At 29.0% G+C, this 24,743-nt stretch overlaps 1 protein-coding gene across 1 annotated transcript in view; it reads left to right on the top strand.

Annotated features, from left to right (window-relative positions):
• Positions 1 to 24,743, top strand: part of LOC147804108 (uncharacterized) — a 66,134-nt gene that overhangs the window by 4,758 nt on the left and 36,633 nt on the right. Inside the window, exon 2 of the mRNA XM_087151990.1 lies at positions 3,389 to 3,852. Coding sequence (XP_087008116.1) covers positions 3,389 to 3,852 — 464 coding nt within the window. The remainder of the gene's footprint in view (positions 1 to 3,388; positions 3,853 to 24,743) is intronic.

Below are 24,743 nucleotides of genomic sequence, written 5' to 3'. Positions count from 1 at the left end.
ATACGAGTAAGTGTTCTACGGCCACTTAGAAAGGATAGGTACAGAAGAAAATTGCTTGCTGGTGATAAATTTTGACAATCATGCGTTGGCTGCGAGCATTAGTATCATGCCAAGTGATGCTGTTAATCTCTATTCTGATGGCATGAACAACCAAGGACTTGTTTTGATTAATTTACAAGAGTAAATTCACCGACAAAGAGCAGCAAACAATAAAAATAAAAAAGATAATTGTTAAAATACGTAAAAAAATGATAATTATTTTAGTATTGTCGGTATACATCTTTCAGTATTGGCATTGTTTCAGTAATAATCCATTGATTATTTTTCTTTTTTTTATACACCCCGTACGAAGAATGGGTATTCAGCTAATAATAATAATTTTCTGGGTTAAGATGTTGATAATCTAAAAATTCTTTATAAGTCCTCGTAAAAAATGCAAAAAATAAATAAAAAAAAAAAAACCTTTAAAAACCATCAAAAATGTTTTTAAAATGAAAAGTAATGCCAGTAAAATTTTTCGAAAACATGTTTTGTTTTAAGATCGCAACTTGAACTTAATTTAAGTAAAAAAGAAACAGAAGTAATTAAAATAAATATATTTATGTATGAATGCATTCGCTTCGTTGTCGTAGGGGGAAGGTGGTTATATGTCCTCTCAATAATTAGTAATCCCTCAATATTTTAGAGAAATACACAAATACAGATCATTTTCATGAATCTTCATCAGTTCAGTTATGTAAAAAGCAAGTTAAGCAATTTTTTAAAAAAAATACCTTTTTAGCAGATATGCAATAGATGGATGACAAATTTAGAGACCTTTAATCTGAACCTTTTTTTTCTTCTTTCTAATCCGTCCCCCTCAAAAATTTGGCGGCTGTGACGCCCATGAATGATTGAAACGAAATGTAAAAAAATACCTGATCAAAACTTACATTGTGTTAGCAAATGTTTTTTGGTATTCTTAAAATTGAAAGATTGCCTGTTGTTCTAAAGCAAATCTTGAAAAACTCTGCTCTGCATCAATGCTTGTCAATGGAGCAGGGGCGTGCTTAGGGTTTTCGCAGCACTGGGCGAAACATTGAGGCATCTTATTACGGTTGAACAAAATCAAGTTTTATTCAGAAAAATATATATTAATCATCGGATTTCTATTTTATTTCAATCAGAATTTAAAAAAAATTTCTTTTTCCTCTTTTAACGAACAAAATTCCGATAAAAATTATAAGTAGTACTTAACAACAATACGGCAAACTAAAATTTTTAATACTACAATTAATAAAAAAGTTAGATTAGTATTTAATTATGACAAACAAATTTCTACAATGAGAGCATTAAAATATGAAAATGACAGGGAAAAAAATAATGAAGTATTATCATTTTAAAGTAAAATTCTTATTTTCATTTAAATTCTGAAACAGAAAAAGAAAGTCTTATTTCGTTTTGTAATTTATTAACCTATTCCTAATTAAAAGAATAAAACATTTATTTTCAATGAAATTTGATTTCAGTAATTTATTATTGCATCACAGCATTAAGTACATACATATTAGATAATGCAGTACTGTATAAATATTTTCCAATTAAATATACGATTTTAAAAAAATCATATAAATCAATGATTTTTTTGAAGAAAAAGGTGCAAATGGGTAATGGCAAATTTAAAATGGGCAATAATTAAAAATTTTAAAATAATTAAATTTCTATGATGTCAAAGTTGAATTCAGGCTCTTATTTTAAAAATTACACTCCTAATATAGAGTATCATTAACTGAAATGAAATTAGACAGATTTGGAAACATAAATTAAAATAATCCGCATGAATGATATCCAAGGAATAGGAAAAAAGTCTATGCAAGATTTAGCAAATGTAAGGAAAAAAATTACTCTCAAATATGGATAAGTTAAAATTGTTTACAAATATGGATTTGTTATTTTTAAAGCAATTTTCTAGATTTTGAGTAGCAAAATTGTCTATTAAAACAAAAAGATCTAAATAAGTTGATAGATCATTTTCAATAGAACCGAGTATCTATCAAGGTTTCTTTGATAGATCATGAGATGATAGATCATTTTCAATAAATAAAAGGCGGGTCTTACTCATCATTGATCTCAAATATGTTTTTATCAGCGTTCTGCAGTTTAGTTAATTTTTGGAAATGAGCGTTTTGCAGTAGTAATGGTTACAGGAACAGCAAGAAATTTTTTTAAAGTAATCCCAAAATTTTGCATAGCATCATTAACATTGTTTTTGTATTGCAAGTTTGTTTTAATATAGCATTTACAGTCCTTCTTGAGACTAGTATTCATAGACAGTAACTAAATAGCAAGATGAGTGAAGATGACTATGGCAATGTTTTTTTCACAACCTCCGGAGGAAAGATCTATTAACATATTTACTATTGCGACAATAGCAGGCTATAAGATAAATAACCTGTTCAACTGGGAAAGAGATAGAACTAGGAGTGTAAGAGTTAAATAAATTTTCTCAGCATGGTAAGAAAGTGAAGGGAGAAAAAAATTATAACTTAAGTATATTAACAAGTTTTGAAATTTTTAAGACCCTAATTTTTAGCGACCCTGTTCACCCACCCCTAAGCATCGCCTGAATTGTAGGATATTTAAAATAACAAAATTCAGTACAAAATTTTATAAAGAACAAAAAATATTTCTCTTTTAAAAATCCTCTTAGAATGGAAAGTATCATTGAAAAATTCCCAAAGAATGGAAAATTCACAAATAATGATTAAAATATGAAGGAAAAAAAATAAAAATCTTGAATAATGCACTTTAAAGAAATAATCATTCAACATTGTAGCCCTGGCTATAATATTAATTATGATGCCAAAGAATTGTATGTGCGTGAATAGGCATTTGATTAATAAATTTTTACCAAAATAAATTATCTAATTGACAGTAAAATATAATGTTTAAATGCAAATAAATTGAATAAAGACAATTGTAATGTTAAAAATTAGGAGTTGCGTTTGAGTACAAAGCTGAAGTAACGAATCAAAATTTTACTGAACGTTAAACATTTACTGTAAACATTCTATTAAAAATATAATACATCATTTCATTTCTAGAGAGAGTCTGAAAAACTTATTTTTAAATAAAATTTTATTTGAATCAGCTTTTTTCATTATTTTTTGATGCTAAGTTGACATCAAATAGTAGCGTGCATTAAATCATAAAATTTTCACGCATCTCACTAAATAAGAAAAAAGTAAGTCTAAAAAAAAACATCCCTGAATTTACGAAACGATAAAGAGATAATGTTTAAACGTGATATTTATGCCTGTCTCGGCGTGAGACGAAAGAAGAAGAAAAAAAACCTCATTACCTTGTTTTTCCCTACACACATAACTAAAATTCTCTTTTTCTTCCTTAGACGCCAAAAAAGCATCATCTTGGCGATGAGGAGTGATAACAAAACGGCAACCCTACGGAAAGGCGGCAACTCTGTATCCACGCTTCGGATCCGATCTTTTCCTTCTCACATAGACGGTTGTCATGGCAACGGATGTCAACAATTCCGTGTGTGGCCATCCCAAAAACATAATAGCATGCCTAGGATAGCACTGTTACCGGATCAATTATACGAAGAAAATGTGGTTGTGCATTCCGAAGATTCGGATGAAGCAGATGATGATTTTCGGGAACAATATGCTCGGGAAGTGCGGAAAATTCGCGACAACATCCGAGCTATCCGCCGCATCAAAATCCGTAGTTCTCGTTCATCCGCCGCATCCTCTTCCGTTCCACGGACAACACGTGCTCATTGTGGCCATCAACTGAAGACAAGATCTGTCAGTTGTTCGCAATTTGAACAGCAGCGCCCCACACGGGAGAATGGTGAGTAATTAAAATTTTATTATTTTACAGCGATGCTAATGGCATTTTATATACGATTATTATGAAAAATTTTTTTAATTCCTATTCCATTTTGACAGAAATAATGTTTACTTTAAAAAAATATTTCTCAGTTTCATTTCTTTACATAGTGATTTATGTTTTAAATGACGCATGACGTACCGATATTTAGAAACGTTTAGGGAAAAGTCAGAAACTTTCTTCAGGCAAATTCACATGGGGGTAAAAATTCATGGCAGTTTATTGAGAAGTATGAAGTAATTTTGTTTCCTGTATTTTAGAAAAAGATAGATATTACGATCAAACTATTGTACCTGTTTCCGCATTGTTTCATGTCTTTTTTTCTTAATTTAAATTTTTTTTAAAAAATGGAATAAATCTTTTACTTATTTATTTTTAAATTCTAAACAGCTTGATTGTTACGACATTGTTCTGATATATAGCGTTCGAAGAACTTTTCTTTAAAAGGTCATAATTTTAGTTATAATAGCTGACTTATAATCTGGTTTTGCAAATATAATTCAAAACTATTTATTTTTACGGCTTAGATGTTTTTTTCATAGTTTTTCTGAAAGTCTGGAATGTTTTTCAAAAAATTTCGAAAACGTTTTCCTGATAAATTACATACCTGCCAACTTTTCCAGATTTTCCGCAAGATTTTATTCTTATAATATTTAATGTGGTAACAAAATGTAATACTTGGTGATATAAAATAATTTCGAATGCCACTACATTTAAATAATTTAAACATACGTATAGTAGAATTGAGACCTGAAGTGAAACGCTAGTTTACAACCTCAATTTGAATTGCGTTACCCTACTACCAGGAAAAAACTTTTTTTGAAAAGCGTAAAAGTTGATAGATATAGAACAGTTTTCATTTCCAGTGATGCCAAATCGCTCTGTTTTAACGTGAATTTTTTCTAGTGGTAATAATGTCACGTTTAAATATGTGATTCTTAATTTAATAAATTTGATTGAAAGTTATTTTCTCACCACTATATATAAATAAATTTGAAGTACACATAAAATGCTATTCTACGTATCTTGGAATGAACATGTTAAAAAGTAACTTTTGTAAGTTTTGTTTTAAAGTCTTTCCCACCAGAGGGCTAAAACCATTTGTTGTAAAACAATATGAAATAGTACTGAATGCCGGATGTAAAGCATCGGCTTCGATGAAGATAATTTTGTGAGAATGTTTTTGATAATTCGGTGAGAATTCACCCGATTAGACATATGATACTCACTCTGTGCTCTTGCGCGCCGAAGCCTATCAATTAAAACGTATTAGCGTTTTATATAATATAGATTAGCCATATGATGCTCACTAAGTGCTCTTCCGCGCCGAATCCTATAAATTAAAAATGAAAACTGTTGTCAACACGAGAAAAGAAATATCATCGGTTTTATTGATACATACGTATTAACGTTTTATATAATATATAATATGATATATGAGAATGAAATATAAATTAAAGTCTAGTGTTTGTTCATGCAAGAATTAGTTGCAAGATCAACCATTCTAGTATGTTATAATTAGGTTATATGCCGAACAGAAAAGTGTGCCGTTTTTCTTCAAAGATTCTTAACTTGAATGATTTTAATTACTTTTAATTTCAGGTAATTATCTATAAAATACGCTCACACAGGCTAAAACTTTTACATAATGTATTTTTAAAATGTTTTTCGTTGTGTAAAAAACTAACAAAACATTTAATGTCGGTATGGACTTTGAAGAACAGGGTTCCCACTCTTTTAACGAAGCAAAAATTCAGCACTTTTAAGGACTTTTTTTTGAAAAAATTAAGCACTTTTTTGAAAAAATTAAGGACTTTAAATATAGTATTATTGTTTATCATCAGTGACAGTGCAAATTATTTACCTTTCTGAAAAATCAATAAATATAAAAATAATAAAAAACAATTTTATTATGATTTAAGAACTGATAAAATTGTATTAATTAACAGGACTCGTCAAAGAAGCACCAGATAAATTTTGCAAACCCTGGTCAGGTTTTTTATAAAACATTTTCAGACTGTTAAAAGTTAACGTCATTCAGATTGTAAAAGTTAACGTATGAAACTAACCTGTATTCCATTTTCAATGATGTCACTGAAATTGAATAAAAAGCAATTTTATAATTATTTCTAGTTCAAAAATTTTTCTGATACTTCTTTTCTTAGCGTTTTACTTAACCCTTTTGAAGGCCGTGGTAAGTATACTTACCACCACGTTTTATCACTTTTAATTAGGGTTTCCATTTTTCAATAACTTCAGCTTTCTTGAAGTGAGTTTGAATAAAATTGGTAACCATTTGTCACTTTTAAAAAACTTATAAAAGTTATAAAATACATAATTCCTTTTGAAGTTTGTAGCATTTAAGGAATTAATTTTATAAATAAAGAAAAATAAAAGTCAGTAAGTTTCTAATAGGTCATGTTAAATATATTTACCACCAAAAAAATGGCATTTTTATAAACTAAATTAGTTTTTTTTTAAGATTAATTACTGTTCTTAAAGCAATTTCAATTCCAAAAATAATTTAATTTACCTTTACTAGAAATAATGGGTCCGTTAAAGGGTTAATCCCTATAAGCAGATGCGTTACCAATAGAACTGAATTTCTTGAATTCTGTCAATTTTGAAGTTTAGTGTGGGTCTTCTACTTAGGTACCTTAAAACTGCAACCCCCAAAAAAGCACTATCTCTTCCATGTGCATTATGCCCCATATTCCTTTCTTCTAGAATGCTTCACTCTCCTCATAGAGTATCATTCTAGGCAAAAGACAGAATGTATTAATGGAAGAACCAATATATTAATGACTAAGCATACTTTCTTCCCCTTACCTATAGCCCTCCTACACACATAAATTTTTGTCTCTCTAAAATGCTTTACCCTCGATGCATGGTCTAATTCCAAAAGATAAAAGAACGAAATTTTGTTTTAAAAAATTGAACTGAAAAATTGTTATGAACTATAGTTTGTTGAAAAATTAAGTACTTTTAACCCTATCGCGCCGACTGTCACAAATACGTGACAGCATAAAACAGTATCAACCAGGGTAAAAAAATAAAACTGATAATCAAAGTAATTCTTTAGCAGTTTATTTGTGGACTAGGTTATAATTGTTTGATTTATTTAATTCACCATAACTTAGTTCAAAATAAAATTATTTAGTTATACTTTCACACGTTCACACGTAAAAATCCATAACTATCAATTGTTTTTAACGGATGCAATTTTTATATTGAATTGCTTCTTCACCCTGATAAATTTCCTTACAGTGAGTTGTTATTGTTGAGAATAGTTTAACTCCTCCCGAATATTATCTAATGTTGAAATAGTTCTTCTACCAGTATTTTTTCTTCTCCCGTACCAGTATTTTCACTTTTCCCGGCGTGGACGTGTTAAAACATTGATTATATATATGATTAAACTAATAATAATTAAATTCAAAGCAAAGTAAGTCTGTAAAATTAGCAATGCCTACATTTAAGCTACCGTTTTTTATTTATTTACATCCTGATTCTGATTTTGTACGAATGCTTTCATGAATCACCCGTCCCCAAGGGGTTAGGAGCCCTTTTTTTCCAAAATAAAAATTAAGCTGCTTTTAAGGACTTTTAAGGACCGTGGGAACCCTGTTGAACAAACATTTAATTATAATAATATCCTAACTGAATTTTGACTTTTCAAAAATATAATTGCTATGCTTATGAAGAAGAATGTTTAAAGGAATGTTGGTAGCATTTCCGTGATATTTGATTTACTTTTAATTGTTTACATTTTTAGAGGCGACTAAAAATTTTGCATTATTATTTTGCGTATTTTTCAGCCATCTTTTTTCGCGGTAGAAGATAAATCAACAAAAAAATCTAGTGTTTGTAATAAAAGCTATAATTGTTTTTTTCATTCCGTTTTCGTCTTTCAAAAGAGTGAAACGATCTCTCTAAGGCATGGACAGAGCTCTCAAATGCAAGCCAAAATAAAATAAGTGATAGTAAACTAATCTTCAAAATAAGTGAATATTTCTCTGATTAAACAGCCATTTAAATTTAAGCATTTTTCACCTGGAAGAAACAATATTTATATAAAAGGATTTAGCTTATCAAATCATTGCGGTGGTCAAAAACATTTATGTTATAATTTTTAAAAACAAGATATATATTTCCTGAAATAAATTCTAATGCCACCTTATTTGCTATATGCGGACCATTAGGGGAGCCTAAGGGTCGAATCTGATCTAAACTTAAAGATTCTCAATATATATGGTCCACCCCCTAAAGGATGTAATAAAGCGAAATGGGGGAAAAAATAAAAAAAAAAAAATTTATAAAATATATATCGAGAGAAAAAAATGACAAAAAGTTCGGATATAATAAAAAAATAAAATACAAGTTTGCCCTAAAAATAATAAGTAGGATTATATTAGTACTGTACAATAATAAGCGTATCAATCATAAAATTAAAACAAAATTAATATTTATTTCACAATTCCCTGTAGTAACTTTAATATAACCTTAGAATGATTAGTAACTTTAGTTGAAAAGTAACTGTAGCCTGCCTTGCAAAGGAAAAGTTACTCTTTCACAGAGTGTTACTTTATGAGGCAATCAAGATCTAGTAACTCGATCTATGCGTTAATTTATTCTTAATATTGATAAACGAAATTGAATTGACTTAATAAGCAAACAACAGAGTTGTTGGCCTCAGGTATTTTAAAATAAATCTCGGATGATAGCTGAAGAAAATAAAAGAGAAATTTTGTATGCTGACCTTCATTGCTTTAGTATTCAGAACAAAACTAATTTGTAAGTTTTTTTTTATCAAGGTAGTATAGTAGATTTATCTAGAAAATACAATAGAATTAAATCGATACTGATATTACGATACAGCACGATTTCAGTGAATGATACTTATTGCATGATAATGACATTTCTGTAAATAATAATAATAATAATAATTCTAGTTTATAAAAACGAAATTACCGTAATTAAACCTTTCGTTTGGTAATTTTTATGGTAACGGTATACTAGAAATCTAGTTTTCAAAATTATGGTTCTAATTTCCACAAATTTAGTAAAAAATACAAAACTGAAAGTAAATTTAACCGAATAAATGGTTCTTACGCCATGCTCTAAGGCAGGGATGGCGAACCAATGGCACGCATGGTCACAAAAACAAACAAAATAATAAACAATTATTAATAAAAAAATTAACAATTATTAATAAAAAAATTAACAATTATTAATAAAAAAAATTAACAATTAATGCTAAAAAAACAATAACTATAAAAAACAAGCTAAAAATAAATAACTAGCGAAAAAAATAACAGTCCTGCTTAAACTAACATCTTACAACTTAATATAAGTTATTTGTCATATAATCTGCAACAACAGAAGTCACACTGATGTTACTTTAAGTTGTTTTAAGATATGGCAAAATGTATTTTTTTTTCAATGTAAATAAAGAGTTCTGAGTTGATAGTATTTAGTATTATTATTTTCTCAATAATCACAAAGTCAAAATTATTTGAAGGCACGTCTATGACCTCATTAAATAATTTTTTAGACAAATTGGCACGTTGGTGCATAAAGGTTCGCCACCCCTGCTCTAAGGTATCATGATAAAATTACCAAAGTTCGCTACATTTATCAAAATTTATCTCGTATTATAAAACCATATTTTATTATTAATTTTATGAAAGTCATTACTAAAACTCTTCGGTAAAAGTTAAGAGAGATTTTTGGAGTTCCCATAGAGCCAGAAACACGTTGCATTTCACTATTATCTGGTAGCTTTGATCATACTTATTTTCTCATTGTACTATAGTATTCTTAAAATTTGTGATTACAATAGTTCATGTTTTATTTCCAAATTAACTGATTAAATAGTTAATAAATCAAATGTTAAAAAGAAAATTAATTATCAAATTTTTACAAAACTGACTACTTCTCGATTTTAAGTAGACTTCATTACTTTGTATTATCCAAAATTACTAAAGGATTCAGTATTTTTTAGTTTTCATTTTTCTGGAAAAAATATTCAGAATGCCGATTTCAATTCCGAGATAAAAATTGCCGATTGCCAAGTTTACTCCTTCAAAATAGAAGGGGTAAGAAAAGGTGTTGTTTTACTTGTTTGCCCTAGTTCAAAAGCGAAGAGCACGCAAGAATAAGATATACACAATGTAAAGATGAAACTTGAATCCGCTACAAGCGAACTACCATTTTTTTAGCTGTCCACTATAAGCATGAAAAATGTTAGTTAAATCGGAGTACAGAAGGGAACTACTAAAAAAGAACTACTAAAAAAGTTCCCTACAACCCAGTGTTCACTATAACCCAGGTTCATTTTAGCTGGTTTAGACTGTACTTATAAATCTTTTTCACTTTGAGTGCTCTAACCCCTTGGGGACATGGGATTCAGAAAAGCATTCTTACAAAAATCAGAATCAGGATGTAATTAAATAAAAAACGGTAACTTAAATGTAGTCGTTTCTAATTTGACAGACTTACTTTGCTTCTATTTTAATTATTGTTAGTTTAATCATATATATAATCTATGTTAGTTCAAAGAATAACTAAATAGTTTTATTTTGAACAAAGTAATGGTGAGTTAAATAAATCAAACAATTGTAACTCCGACCACAAATGAACTGTTGAAGAATTACTTTGATTACCAGTTTTATCTTTTTACCCTGGTTGATACGGTTTTATGCTGGCACGTATTTGTGACAGTCGGCGCGAAAGGGTTAAGGAGGAGGAAATTCCAATTGTTACAAGTGCCAAATATTTAGGTATCACCCTCACAAACTCCCTGAACTGGAACTATCAGGGAGGATGAGGCTGTTTATTAGACCATCAGACCTATACTGTCGAATTATTCAAAAAGGGCTCTCAACACCAAGAGGCCTATATACATGATGTGTATACACCCAATTTTAAGTTATGCCTTTTTCGCTTGGGAATAGTTAAAAAAACACACAAGAAGCTTATTTTCGAACATCAAGTTCTTAGAAGAATCACTGGAGCACCCTGGTGTGTGAGAAATAATACAATTTTTGATGACCTGAAAATAGACAAATTGGACAATTTACTTCAAAATCTGAACTCTTCCCTTTTTAATGAAGCCCCAATAAGCACAAAGTGTGACTTTATTCTAATCTTCAATTTCGAACAAATCGACACAATTATTAAGTTTAGTCCAGCAATTGACTTTTTCCTAAGTGATGGTGTTTTATCAAGTCATTTCTATCCTTTATCAATTTAATTCACAACGCATGAAGCTGTAATGCATCACTCTGTACCGTAGAAGCCTTTCGGGGGAAGAGGGGGCGAGAGAGTAATGCAAGGAATCAAGATGCTTCATGTTTTTTCATTATTCTTCGATATCATGTATATATTGTAAATATCGTAGACAATTTTTCCCTACTCCGGAATTTTGTATATAACATATAAGTGTATTTTAGTAAAATGTTAATTTACTAACGTAATCTTCCAATCTCCCCTCTTCTCTTAATCCTATTAATTTTCGATGAAGGAGCAGATAACCCCCCGGGCTAGGTACTCCATACCCAAAATTTAAATTGACAAATTGTCATCCAAAATTATGATAAAAGTTCAAAATTTATCTTCATATTATTGCTTAATTATATATTATTAAGAAAATAAAGCAATAATTTTAAAATATATATACCTTCCTGCCGTGAAGAATTATCCGGACTTGAAAACGAACAAATAACTTAAATATTTTAAAAGTATGTAATAAAATATTTTTTTTAAAATCACCGATTTCACGACATTTTTCCGCATAAATGAAAACTATTAAAATCATTACCTTGTTTTCAGTTTTTTGCAAAGTTTCATGAGCTCAGATAATGTGGCATTTGAGTAAGTTATTAAATATTTAAACTTTAGACTACAAACGCTTTCCATTTTCACAAAACTGTGGCTTTTCTACATATTGACGTTTTGCGCCATTTTCAAAATAAACGTAGACAGCGCTAGCTTTTGATAGGCTAACCTTGATCTAACAGCCATGAGTAATTATTGTTGCAAACTTACTGCAGTTATGAAAATAGCCACAGCCAAAACCATGCACAAAAATGAAAGGCATAAACCGACTCAGTTAAAATGTTTTAATTAATTCTAATTTTATTTATTTATTATTATTTGTTACACAATACCCCCGTGGCTATTTAGTAATCGAATCATAGATTTCAAAGTTCATCCCAAATATAATAAAAGTTAACTAATAACGCGACAAAGTAAATTAAAGACTAACTATAAAGATCAATACTTCAGGATTTAAATTTTCCCCCCTACTTTTATGTATCTCTCTGTGCATTAAATTTTAAACTTGGAATATAAATGTTTTTGTTTCTGTGTCGTTTATACTTAGGTCGAAAATGTTAATTTCAAATTAATATAAGTTGCCACTAGAACTGGCTTTATAGCAGTTTAGTGCCCATGAAAATTTGTGTAATTTTTTTTTATAGAAAATTACGAAATTTAAATTAATTCTTTTGTGTGTTTAATCAGTATCATTTAGCATAATGACATTGCTTAGTTCGGATCGATCACAATTAAGTAATTTCCTGTGCTTTTCCCATTCGGGGAGGGGTTTGAAAACCTATTACCAATGGGTGCCTATATTAACTATCTACACTAGAATACATTAAAAAACGCCTATTATTACAGTACCAGTAGAAATAATCATCAAAATTTATTATGCATCATTGGTGTCAATATTAATATTGTCCTAATAAATGAATGGGTTTTTTTTCTCCCTTAGTTTGCTTTTATAGTGCATAACTTCCGTTTTTTTTCCATTTCGATTAGTGATCATTTTAAGTTGTTAAGTTTTATAGTTATTAAATTTTTTGTTTAACTATAAACAAAATAAAAACCTGGTTTTATATAACTTTAGGAATGCTAATTTGGTGATGTAGTTTCGCCGTTTATCATTGAACTTACCTGGCCTAATGAATAAAAAATAAATTTAATATTAAAGAATGAGCAACTAATTTTTGGATTAAATAGGGTTGAAGCTAGAGAACATTATTGATATTAATTTTTGAATATTTGAAAAAAGAAAACAGAACCAACTTCAATGGTCTATATTTTATTTTATAACAATGGCTAATGTTAAAAGCTAATGGGGAAAAAAAAATTTCAAACGTTTTTCCCGATAGAACGCTATCTTTAAAATCGTCTGCAATTGCATTTAAATCAATTCCGCTATCTCTAAACCAATGAGAAAACGATCTCTCTTGAACGATCTAATTGAAAGTTTTGAACGATGTTTAGGATCGGGAGTAAAATTCCCTTCACCTATTTTCCAAATTTTAGGATCTTATCGCAAACAGTTCGGGAGTTATAAGAGGGAAACACACAATTACAAAGTTTATTTATTATTATTATGAATTATCACTTATCACTCAACTATGTACGAGATAAAACAAATTTTATATATATAAAAAAAAAAAATCTCGAAAAATTGAGAATTTTTTAAAACACGTATTTTCATAAGGTAACGCAATATTTTTCTAGCAGGTTTTTCCTCTAAAGGCTCCAAAATTCTTTCTTATCTTCGTTTTTAAGTGTCAATTATTGAAATACCGTCACATGATTTATCTTAGCTTTATCCATCTCAGATTATTTAATTTGATAACTTTATAAGCTCACTCTATAACTTAAGAAGAAACCTTGATGAAAACGATTTGTACATGACTTAAATTTTAATTAAATGGTCGATTTTAGTATAGGTTGGGGTCATTGCGTATAGTTATATTTTTTTTTTGTTGCTTAATTAGCAGCGCTAATAGTGCTGATATTTTTCAAACGGTTCTGCAGATAAGAGATAAGAGTTGAAATATTTAAGTTCTTGAAGCGTTTAGTTTCTCCGATTATAGTTTTGATAAGATTAAATCTGAAAATTTCTCCTCATCTGTTTTTAGATGAATTTCTACGTAGAGATTCTAATCTTTAAGTAGAAGAGTTTTATGAAGGTAAACAAAGCTATTTAAAATAATTCAACTTATAAATTCACAAAAATCATCGTTTTTATGCATACTGTACGATCCCCCCCAATGCTTTTAAACATTTTGTAAATATAATTTGGGATATGGACAGAACTCTTATCAAAGTTCTCTAAATTAAAGTTTTAAAATTTCTTTAAATTAACACATTAGAAGCGGGTCACGTAAAAATACGTTTTTGAAATTTTTGCAATCCATACAAAAGTTTAAAAAGTGGTAGCAAAACCTCTTTCGTTTCCGTGCGGTTTTTCAAAGAAATTATCTATTTGTGATTATTACAAATATAAATGAATCAGCATATACGTAATTAGCACTACAATCGCTCGTCGTAATTTTTTTAAAAATTGAAGCTGTAGCTTTGAAGAAAAGTTAGCTCCAGCTTTTATATGAAATCTTTCCCACCACATCCTTAAAATTTGAATCTCTAACAGCTGTAACGCATTTTTCTGGAAAAGTTGCCAGGCTGCCATGTGTCAAATTAAATTTTTCAAATCCTTAAAGCAGCTTTTTAGCCATAAAACTAATGTTTCATGTGAAAATAAAGTTTTTTTTAAAACATATAATAACATAAACAACTAAGGCCGGGATAGCCTGATGGTTGGCAGGGCGCTGGACTCACGTTTGTAAGCACGGGAGTTCGAATCCAGCTGGGCGAAAACTCTCCGTGTAGTAAATGGTGACTGGTGCACGTTAAATCTGTTTGGTCACACAGTTCTCCATGTTCCCATAACAAATCAGTACCTCTGGGGGTATTGAATTGCAGATTGATCGTTCTCTGGTTCAGGTCAAAATTACGATTTGTAGACGAATGAATGGATATATGAATGGGTACGCCTTATAAACGGGTGTGGCGTATGGGTGCGGCAGAAGTCGAATTCTTGGCCATAGATGGCGCCACAGGAAAACAGGAACAATCGCACCCTCTCTGCCTTAATGACCGAGTAGATAATGGCCGAGTAGTGTCAAGTAGAGCTATGATAGTTTTTTACCTTCTAAGACCTCATGTAATTTGAAAGTACTTTTGTTTCTTGTACAAATAGCGCAAAACGTAAAAAGAACTACTAAAGATAATTTGTTATGAGCATTAATCTAAGATAATCCATTCACACTAGAATACATTATTAATTTAAGAATCGAATTTTATGTTTTAATTGGGTATTTTTAATATTAAAATAGAGAGGTTATTAAAGAATACTATTAGAGCAAAACATTTTTACTCAGTTTAAACTTGTTTTTAAATGAATATATTACCACTATGCACATATAGAATTTATGAATAATCCGCATGAACATACAGGTTGGGTTTTTAAAAAGTTGAAAGCTAGTTACTGTTTTAAAAGTATAATTTATACTGATTTTGCATATTGATTTGCACTTTGAATAATCTTGAGTTTTTGAGAAAAAAAAATTGAATATTTTTTGTTGTTGTGAATTTTAATTCTCAGTCAGTTACTAAATGTCATCGTAATCCGTAAGACACAATTCTCAAGATTACTTTTAGACATATAAACAGTAACCGCCGCGTGTTCTAAAAAATTGAAAAGTAGTAGCAAATCTACTTTAGACTAACAAATAAAAGCTTTAACACGTTCACGCCGGGTTGACCCACCGGTGGGTCACGCTAGATTGTCTCATCTTGGCAGCGCACCGGAGTAAAAACTGGTAGCAATAAATTTCATTTTTTAGTTTTTTTCCGGGAATAATAAAAATCCATAACTACCAATTGTTTTTAGCGGATGCAATGTTTATGTTGAATTGCTTCTTCGCCGTGATAAATTTCCTTACAGTGAATTGTTATTGTTGAAGATATATTAACTCCTCCCGAATGTTATCTAATATTGAAATAGTTCTTCTACCAGTATTTTCTTCTTTCCCGTACCAGTATTTTCACTTTTCCCGGCCTGAACGTGTTAATTTAAAACAAAATGTAAACAAAAGATTTCACTTAAATAACACTACTTGAATAAGCAGAATTAAATATTAACTTAACTTGTGCGCTTGAGGTAGGCCAAACTGTGCACACTCGAGATAATTCGAGAGGCGTTGTATTTTATGCTGCTATAATTTTTTCACACTCGAATATAATCGAGAATTGAAAATAACAATGTGAAAGCTAAGAGAAAAAAAATCGTTTTATTGATATTTATCATTTACATAGGATTGTAAGCTATAACACTTATTTAATCAAGAATAAAATATAGCCTTTTTCCATGGAACGAAAGAGCAGTATATCAAAATTGTCCATAAAAGAAAAGACAATGTTCTAAAGTGTGTTTTTTTAACATTAAAAAAAAAGATTCCTTTTGGTCTCGTTTTTTAAAAAAAATCTGTGCGTTAAGGGGTTAATTACTTAAATTGTTAGCACATGGGAATTGAAAAATAAGCACAAAAGAAATTGTAAGTCTACTACCACTATTTTATTTTTAATAGGATTTTATTTTAACTACCTATGCATGTTAACAATCTAAGTAATTATATTTAGTTATGAAAATGCAAATAGTGTTATTTTTAAAGTAATGTTAAAGCTAAAAAAAATTAAATATTTAGTTAACTAGCTTATAGCAAATTGACTGCGACATTAAATTGTTCTTTTTTTATAGAAATTTGCGGCCATTGCGTAAAATAACTGATACGCTATTTTTACATCAGGTTTAAAGATTAGAGCAAAATATTTTCATTTCGCGATGCGGAAAGGAGTACAAAAATAAACATGCAAAATTTGACCTGAACACATTAATTGATTTGATAAGCTAAATTTTTCTGTATATTATTATTATCTAGTTATAAAAGAATTGTAATGTTTTTCATTTGCCCTAATGATGTTGATATAATATCAGGGTTTCCACGGTCGGGAAATTTTTTTAAAGAGATAGAAAAAAGGAGATATATCTGGATGTTTTAAGCTATCGATAAATATATAATTTGAAAGAGATGAGTATGGGCGTAAAAAAAAAAAAAAAAAAAACTCGGAAATAATTTCGTAATTCACAAATGAAGGATAAATTTAAATATTTTTCAGTCGTCTTGAAAAATCTTAGCAGCTAGGGTAAACCAACCAATGAAGGAACACGACCCAGTGAAGGAACATTTCATACATATTAATTAAAAATAAAAGTCATCTAGCAATGTTTTGGATTACCTGGTCAAGTAGACTTCTCGGGAAAAATTTTTGAATTTGTTATTATCTCTGCAACACCTTGTTTCTTTGAAAAAATTATAAAGGGAGTGATTGTATTTATATGTTTGAAGTGTAATTAATTTCATGTAATAGTTTTATTTTTCTCACGGTGAAAAAGAGAATTCGAAATATAGTTATTGAAGTTACGTTTTATTTTTTTAAAGCATCATAGCATAATAAAGTACTGAGATAAGGGGATGTTTATTCACTGGATCACCAAACGATGAAAAACCAGTAAAGGAACAAGTGTTCCTTTACTGTTTTTTTTTTCTAAGTTAATGAAAATATAAGATAAACTTTAATTTTCTTGTACCTTTAGTGATGTTCCGTATCAAAAGTATGTTAAAAATACGAAAAACAACTTCTAACCAGTGAGGGAACAGGCATGTTCCTTTACTGGTCATAGATTTCCCAGTGAATGAACAGTATGTGTTAATATGTTGACACTTTAATTTTCAATTCATGATTACAAAAAAAAGTTAACATTTTCCAAGTATTTATTTGTTATAATTTCAAGAATAGGTTTGTTTTTAAATATTTGTATGGCTTATAAATTCATAAAGAGCATTAAAAAATAACTAAAATTAAGTGTTCCTTTACTGGGTGTTCATTCACTGGTAAGAGCTGTTCCTTCACCTGGTCTTCTTAGTACTTGTTATTTGAACCTCCAAAACTTTAAAACAACATTATGTAAGTTCTCTAAATTTTTTTTACATAATTTGCAATTAGTAACAAATATGTTGACATGACAAATATGATATGATTAGTAACAAATATGTTACCCAACATTGAAATAACACTGCTTCAGACTAAGGTTATAATTGAAGTAATATCATTTATCATATTGAAGTAATATCATTTATCATATATAATTGAAGTAATATCATGTTTAATAATTATAAAACTGTTAATACGTTTAGATGCTTATTATAATATGATGTGTGATTAGGTAATATCGTAAGATTATATCATTAAATAAGATTTAGTTATAACAGTTTGAAATAGGAATTTCAGTTAAAATATAAAAGTCTAAAAGCAGTAAGCGTGGGAATTTTTTAGAAACAAATTCGCTATACATTCGTTAAAAATTCGTTACCTGCAATTATTTATATATATATATGTAAATACAATAAAGACAAAAAGGATGAAAGAAAAGAGAGCTTAACGATCTTTTCTTCATTTTGTTTTCCTGCTTTATTTATAGATATTTTAATTTCAAATTTTTAAATATTTTTCAAAAAAATTTTGTTAAAATTATATCTTTTCCTTATTTTTGTTTTCCCTGTAACTCGGGCAATACTTTCTGTTTGTTCAAATTTCAATTACTCCACGTAGAGAATTTTTTCACTTGAGAAATATAGATTTTGGACTAAAAGATATTTTTTCTCCATTTGTGATTCTCCAGCTGTAAAGGAGGCTTTAAAGTAAAAATAATGCTGGGTCTCGTAATCAAAAATTCCTTTTTAAGAGAGAGCTTTTATATTTTAGAAAATCTTTTCAAGTTACTTTCAGGTTTCAGTTTTCTTCTATTTTTTAAAAAAATATTTTCTTCCAAAAAGAAGAATAAAAAATATTTTTTCTTATTTTTTTTATTTATAAAAAGATATATATTTTATTTTCCAACATTATTGTTTTCAAAATGTATTTTTCTAACTCTTTATAAATGAGAATTATCACCCAAATCGTAGCACATCATTAAATTTAATTTTGCGATCAATTCTCGCAATCAACAAAAACTTATTTATATTCTTAGAACCAAATCAGCAAGAGAAAGATTTTGCTAATTTAAAAATCAGGACCGATATTAGTCATCGAAGCCAGGCAAAACTGAGCTTGGAATAATATCAGAATATTACTTGAGTAGCTGAGTTGAGTTGCGCAGAAGCCAGCAGACGATGAGAACTAGAAGAAAAAAAAAATTTTTTTTTAGTCATAGGATTTGGTTGGAAAATCACAAAAACCGAAGGGAAAAATGGTTGAAATCCTCAAAACAGACAAATGATAACAATCTCAGCAATATCTTTGTAATCACAAGTAATAGGGACTGAGGGGGAGTGCGGGCAGGTAAAATTATCCACTTCCCGCTTCCACTCTCACGACACATGTATCTTGCTTACTCATCCGTGGCATTTTGTTGTTCCATAACTCTTTCATCAGTGACTGAAAAGTGTGCTCTTCTCTTTAATGTTGACACTAAACGTTAGCATATAACGTTATCTTAAAGAAAATATTTTGACTACCCTTAAGATTTTTATGCCTGGGCTTTTTTTTCTAAAAGGCGCTATACCTCAGTAGAAACGCTTCTTGGCGAATTCTGTTTTGATGAAAAAATTCTCTTCAAACTATCATAATGCAAACAAATTATTGCGAATTACTTTCCTGCTGAGTAAGCCCTGCCACAATTTGTTTGAGTTTTAATATTTTATCTTATAACGTTTTGTTTCGGCGTTGAGCACCTGATCAAATTTTGAGTTTACGACTACCAATGTTCAACTCCGTAGCCTTGTATTTTTGAACCCAGTCCAGAAGACAAGGGAACTATTGGATCAAATATTGGGAGAATTTTATTTTCGAGGAGGACTTTTGAATGGAACTAACCCACATTAGCATTTCATATAGAGAAAACCACGAAAACCTCCTTTTGTTAACCTGACGGCATGATGATTCTAACCCGCCACGTTCGGTCTACCACTGAGGATACTTTACGTCATCACTGTGGTCGGTGCGAGCCGGGTGCGGAATTCATACTGACCTGCCATCACTGAAAACCTCCTTTTGCTAACCTGACGGCAAGATGATTCTAACCCGCCATGTTCGGTCTACCACTGAGGATACTTTATGTCATCACTGTGGTCGGTGCGAGCTGAGTGCGGAATTCACACCGACCTGCCATCACTGGAATTCGAACCCGTGTTACCTCATTGGGAGGTGAGCGCTCTGTCCCTTGAGCCACCACGGTTCGAAAACTTCATGGTTGCTCTAGGTTGACCCCCGGTAGCAGAATTTATAGAGTCAATCTGTAGCACAATTTTCGTAAATTCAAATTCGCCTGCGCTTTTGACACAGACTATTATTGCAAAAAAATTATACTTTTTCTTATACGTGTGCAGCAAAATTCGCGCATATAAGGTAGATTAAAATTATACACAAAAACATTTTGTTAAAAACTTATTTTTATTAAAATTTTACGTAAACTTTCAAATTAATGGAGCATTTGAAATTAAAAAAAAAAAGACCCTATACAGTCTATAAACAATTTCTAAAAACAAATTTTCAAAAATTAAGAATTTATATCTTAATTCTTTTTTGTTGCTAAATTCTTTATTTTCCAAAATTCCAAATAATTGCAGAACATTATTTCGAATTTTTGCAAGTCATCTCTTTTCTTATATATCTGAAGATTGGCATACACATTTTGTTAAGAACCTGGCTCAAATGGTAACTGAGTTTAAATTAGAGAATTAAAAATGATTTTTCTGTTTCTTCTCTCAGTAATAGTGTAAGGTTCACTAGGTATTTCAGGAGGAACACTGAACAGGGAAAACTCTGTAAATTTTATTATTTGCGAAAAATGAGGGAAATGTCTTAGAATTTAATTAAATAGCCCGAAAGTCAATTAACAGGAAATTATTAGAGTTTGAGGTACAAAGGTCCAAAGATTTTTCTTTTTTACAATATTGTTTTATTGTAATACTTTTCTTAAAGCATTCTCTAATTTAAACTCTAAAAGCAAGTAGAAGTATTTTTTAGTGTATTTTTAGTATAAAAATAAGGCATAACTGGAAAATTATTTATTAAATGGTATGCCACAGGTTGCTAAAATCAGGGAGATTTGATAAAAATCAGTTTGATAAAATAAAAAAATTAAAAAAATCAGTGAAATCTTATTTTCCTTCTGAGTGTTGGTTTTGTGACCATCCGGAATTTACAACTTCATCCCAACAAGTTTTGCTCTAGGTAAAATAAGCCTTACAAACTAATAATATCACAAATATTTATTTCAAGCAACGGGAAATTATTTGCAACAGGAAATATACTATGCAAAATAAGCTTTATAAACTAATAATATCACAAATATTCTATTTCAAGCAACGGGAAATATGCTTTGTAGCAACGGGAAATTATTTGCAACAAGAAATATACTATGTAAAATAAGCTTTACAAACTAATAATATCACAAATATTCTATTTGAAGCAACTGGAAATTATTTGCAACAGGAAATATACTATGCAAAATAAGCTTTATAAACTAATAATATCACAAATATTCTATTTCAAGCAACGGGAAATATGCTTTGTAGCAACGGGAAATTATTTGCAACAAGAAATATACTATGTAAAATAAGCTTTACAAACTAATAATATCACAAATATTCTATTTGAAGCAACTGGAAATTATTTGCAACAGGAAATATACTATGCAAAATAAGCTTTATAAACTAATAATATCACAAATATTCTATTTCAAGCAACGGGAAATATGCTTTGTAGCAACGGAAAATTATTTGCAACAGGAAATATACGATGTAAAATAAGCTTTACAAACTAATAATATCACAAATATTCTATTTCAAGCAACGGGAACAACTGTTTTTGAATAAAAGGAATTTCGAAATTTTTCATTCAAAGAGCATTTCAAATCAAGTAGAAATGGATTAACAATTGTTATTAACACAAATGTTGACATTTTGCCATATCTACAACATAAATAAATTAAAGTAAAAAACAACTAAATAACTGAATTTTTCAATATATTACAAAAATATCAAGAGCTGTGTTTTAATCCAAATATTAATGTTTTATGCTCGTATTTTCTTTCTTTCTTTAAAAAAAAAAAAAAAAAAAAATAAGGTTGAATGCTTTTGAAGTCTATTTCTTGTTTTCCCGCATGCAAAATGCGAATCGACCAAAATTAGAGTAATAAGGCTAGAAAGAAGTTAATTTCTTTATATCCTTAATACCAGCAATTTTTAAAACATTTCATAAGATTGCAAATTTTTATATAAAATGCTTTTGGAGCTTTTAGTTATTAGTAAATTATTTTAATTCTTATCAACTTACTTAAATATTCAAGCATGATCTTTCAACAATATTGCCATGTAAAATCTTCCGAACTATTTGCTTCTAAACGAAAAATAGTTTACATTTAGCATAGAAGTTTTCGCATTATTTTTTTCACCCTTCTTTACGTATGTAAGTTCGACTTACCAAGACGTTATGTCTTTTAAGTATTGACTAAGTAGCTTAAATTTTGGAAGAAAAAAATATCTATTTAATTATTATTTTACTGCCACTTGTTAAAATGTTTGACAATTTATGTCTAAAGCTTGCTAAACTAAATAGTAAAAGGGCCCAGATATAAGTATATGTTGGTAATGATGATGAGAATCGTTTGTTTGTAAACGTTCCTTTTTCTCCCATATTCAGATGTCACTCTTAATAAAACTACATGACATTGATGCAATGATAATATTTAGTTACGATATCATTAGTGATGACACGATAATATGTCTCATTACATCATGATAAAAATCAACAATGACGCATCGTGAACTTTAAGAATGACACAAATACGTGGATCTAAAGTTAATGAAAGTATTAGAAATGCTTTAATTGAATAGAATGCCATTGAAAATGAGATAATTCCTAATGATCGATATTTAGAATCAATTTGATTCGCTGAAGATCTAATTAGTTTAGTAAAATCGTATACACAATATTCACTAACGTCATTCTATCATCTAACATCATCAACTAAATGTCATGCTTTAAAACAATAAGCACGTAAAATGATTTTAAACAAAGAATGAATGAAGATATATGAAAAAAGTATTTATTTATGAATAAAATTCAAATTAACTATTCCATTTATATTCATTTGAATAATTTTTAAATGGATATTTTAATTGGAGTTCCACTACCATTTTTAAGCAGGTAAAAGTATTGTTATTAAATAGTTTCAGCTCTAAATTATGTTTTGACAACGAGACAGTAAGGAAAATGTGATAATTATTTTCTTTAACGTGACGAAATTATTGACCTAAAAGATGAACAGGGTATTCTGCAATCATTTCTCTAGATATATATCTTTGAATCCTTTTCAAAAATGACGACACAATAGTGTGCACATTAAAGGGCGTGAAATAATATTTAAACGTAAAAGAAACAGAAAAGCCGGATGAAAGGCTGTAAAAAGAAGACGGGTGGAAAATCATCAAAACCAGTTTGATTGACTAATAAAACTTGGGAGGTATCAGCAATCAAACATACTTTTGGTATTTTTCCCGTCTTCCTAAGTAGTGATTTGATAGATTATGACATTATTTTTGTTGTTTTAATTCAGTTTTGATAAACGTTCTAAAAATATATTTCAAAGATGTTATTTACTGCACACCGTGTAGTTCTCACAAAGTTGTCAAGTACATCTGAAAAATCATGTTCTTTTTTTTTAAATATTTAAATCAGATTTTTGTTGATTTTTTTAATATTTACTAGCCAAATCATCTGATTAAATATAGTAACAGTATTTAATATTATTTAAATACAATAATAAAGCTAAAGTGGATTATGTTTCTAAATGAAACGTAAAAAATTGTTTTATAAATATTACAAACTTGCCACTGAATAAATAAAATCATGGTTACTTTTGTTCAAGGGTAACATCCTAAAATGTTAAAGAACTTAAGGCAAATTGCCAGTTAGACATCAAATAAAGAGAAAATTAATTTAGATCAGAACACATTAAAGAAAAAAAAAATATTGTTAATTTTCACCTGGGGGGGGACAGGTTTTTCTTCAATATTGGTAACTCTAACTACGTATTTAATGTTTTGAAACACTTTCAGTATTGATCTAAACATAAAATTAAATGGGTAAAATTGAAATATATTTATTATCAGCAAATTATTTCACATCTAGCTAATGGAAAATTATAATTTAATAGTTTAACATTACTCTTATACGCTTTTTTTGTTTATTTATTAGTCTGTTTTAAATTACAATAATTTAACCTTTTATTATTTGTTTTGGATAAAACCTTCATTATTAATGAAATCAGATTCTAACAAGAATCATACCTTAAAGAATGTATTTATAAAAATATTTTCTACTTAATGATTTATTTTTAAAAAAATAAGTAAATTGGTTTAAATCAATGATTTTCTTCACAAAAATCACGATTTATTTAATTCAAGGATTTTTTTTAAAAAAATCAAGTGATTTAAACCGTGATTTTATTCATGATTAAATCAAGTGATTTAAACCATGTCAACTCCTCGGGAAAGAAAATGAACTCTGCAATCTGACTTCTGATATAGATTCAGACTTAAAAAGTGATGGCTTTGATTGTTTGCATTATTTGTAAGGAAAAAAAATATCGTATCAATTTAAATGTGTAATAAATATGTTTATAGCAATTTTTTTCCTCCTGTTTCAAGTTGAAATAAACTTCGCCGCAAAATAGTTTGTTTCGAAGTTATTAAATATTTTTTAAATTTTTGGGTACATATTTAAATAATATTTGTAAAACCTGAAATCTGATAGTATATTAGACATCAAATTTAATTTCGTATAGTGTATAATATGATTTTTTATGCAAAAATTACATACAAATATATATTCAAATATAACTTCACAAGTTTTAATAATTA

The sequence above is a fragment of the Parasteatoda tepidariorum genome, chromosome 9 (assembly GCF_982258835.1).
Source record: "Parasteatoda tepidariorum strain Cologne lab strain chromosome 9, Ptep-v5.0, whole genome shotgun sequence".
Lineage (NCBI taxonomy): Eukaryota > Metazoa > Arthropoda > Arachnida > Araneae > Theridiidae > Parasteatoda > Parasteatoda tepidariorum.
Note: the sequence above shows the minus strand (reverse complement) of the source record. Positions and strands in the feature narration are given on the sequence as shown.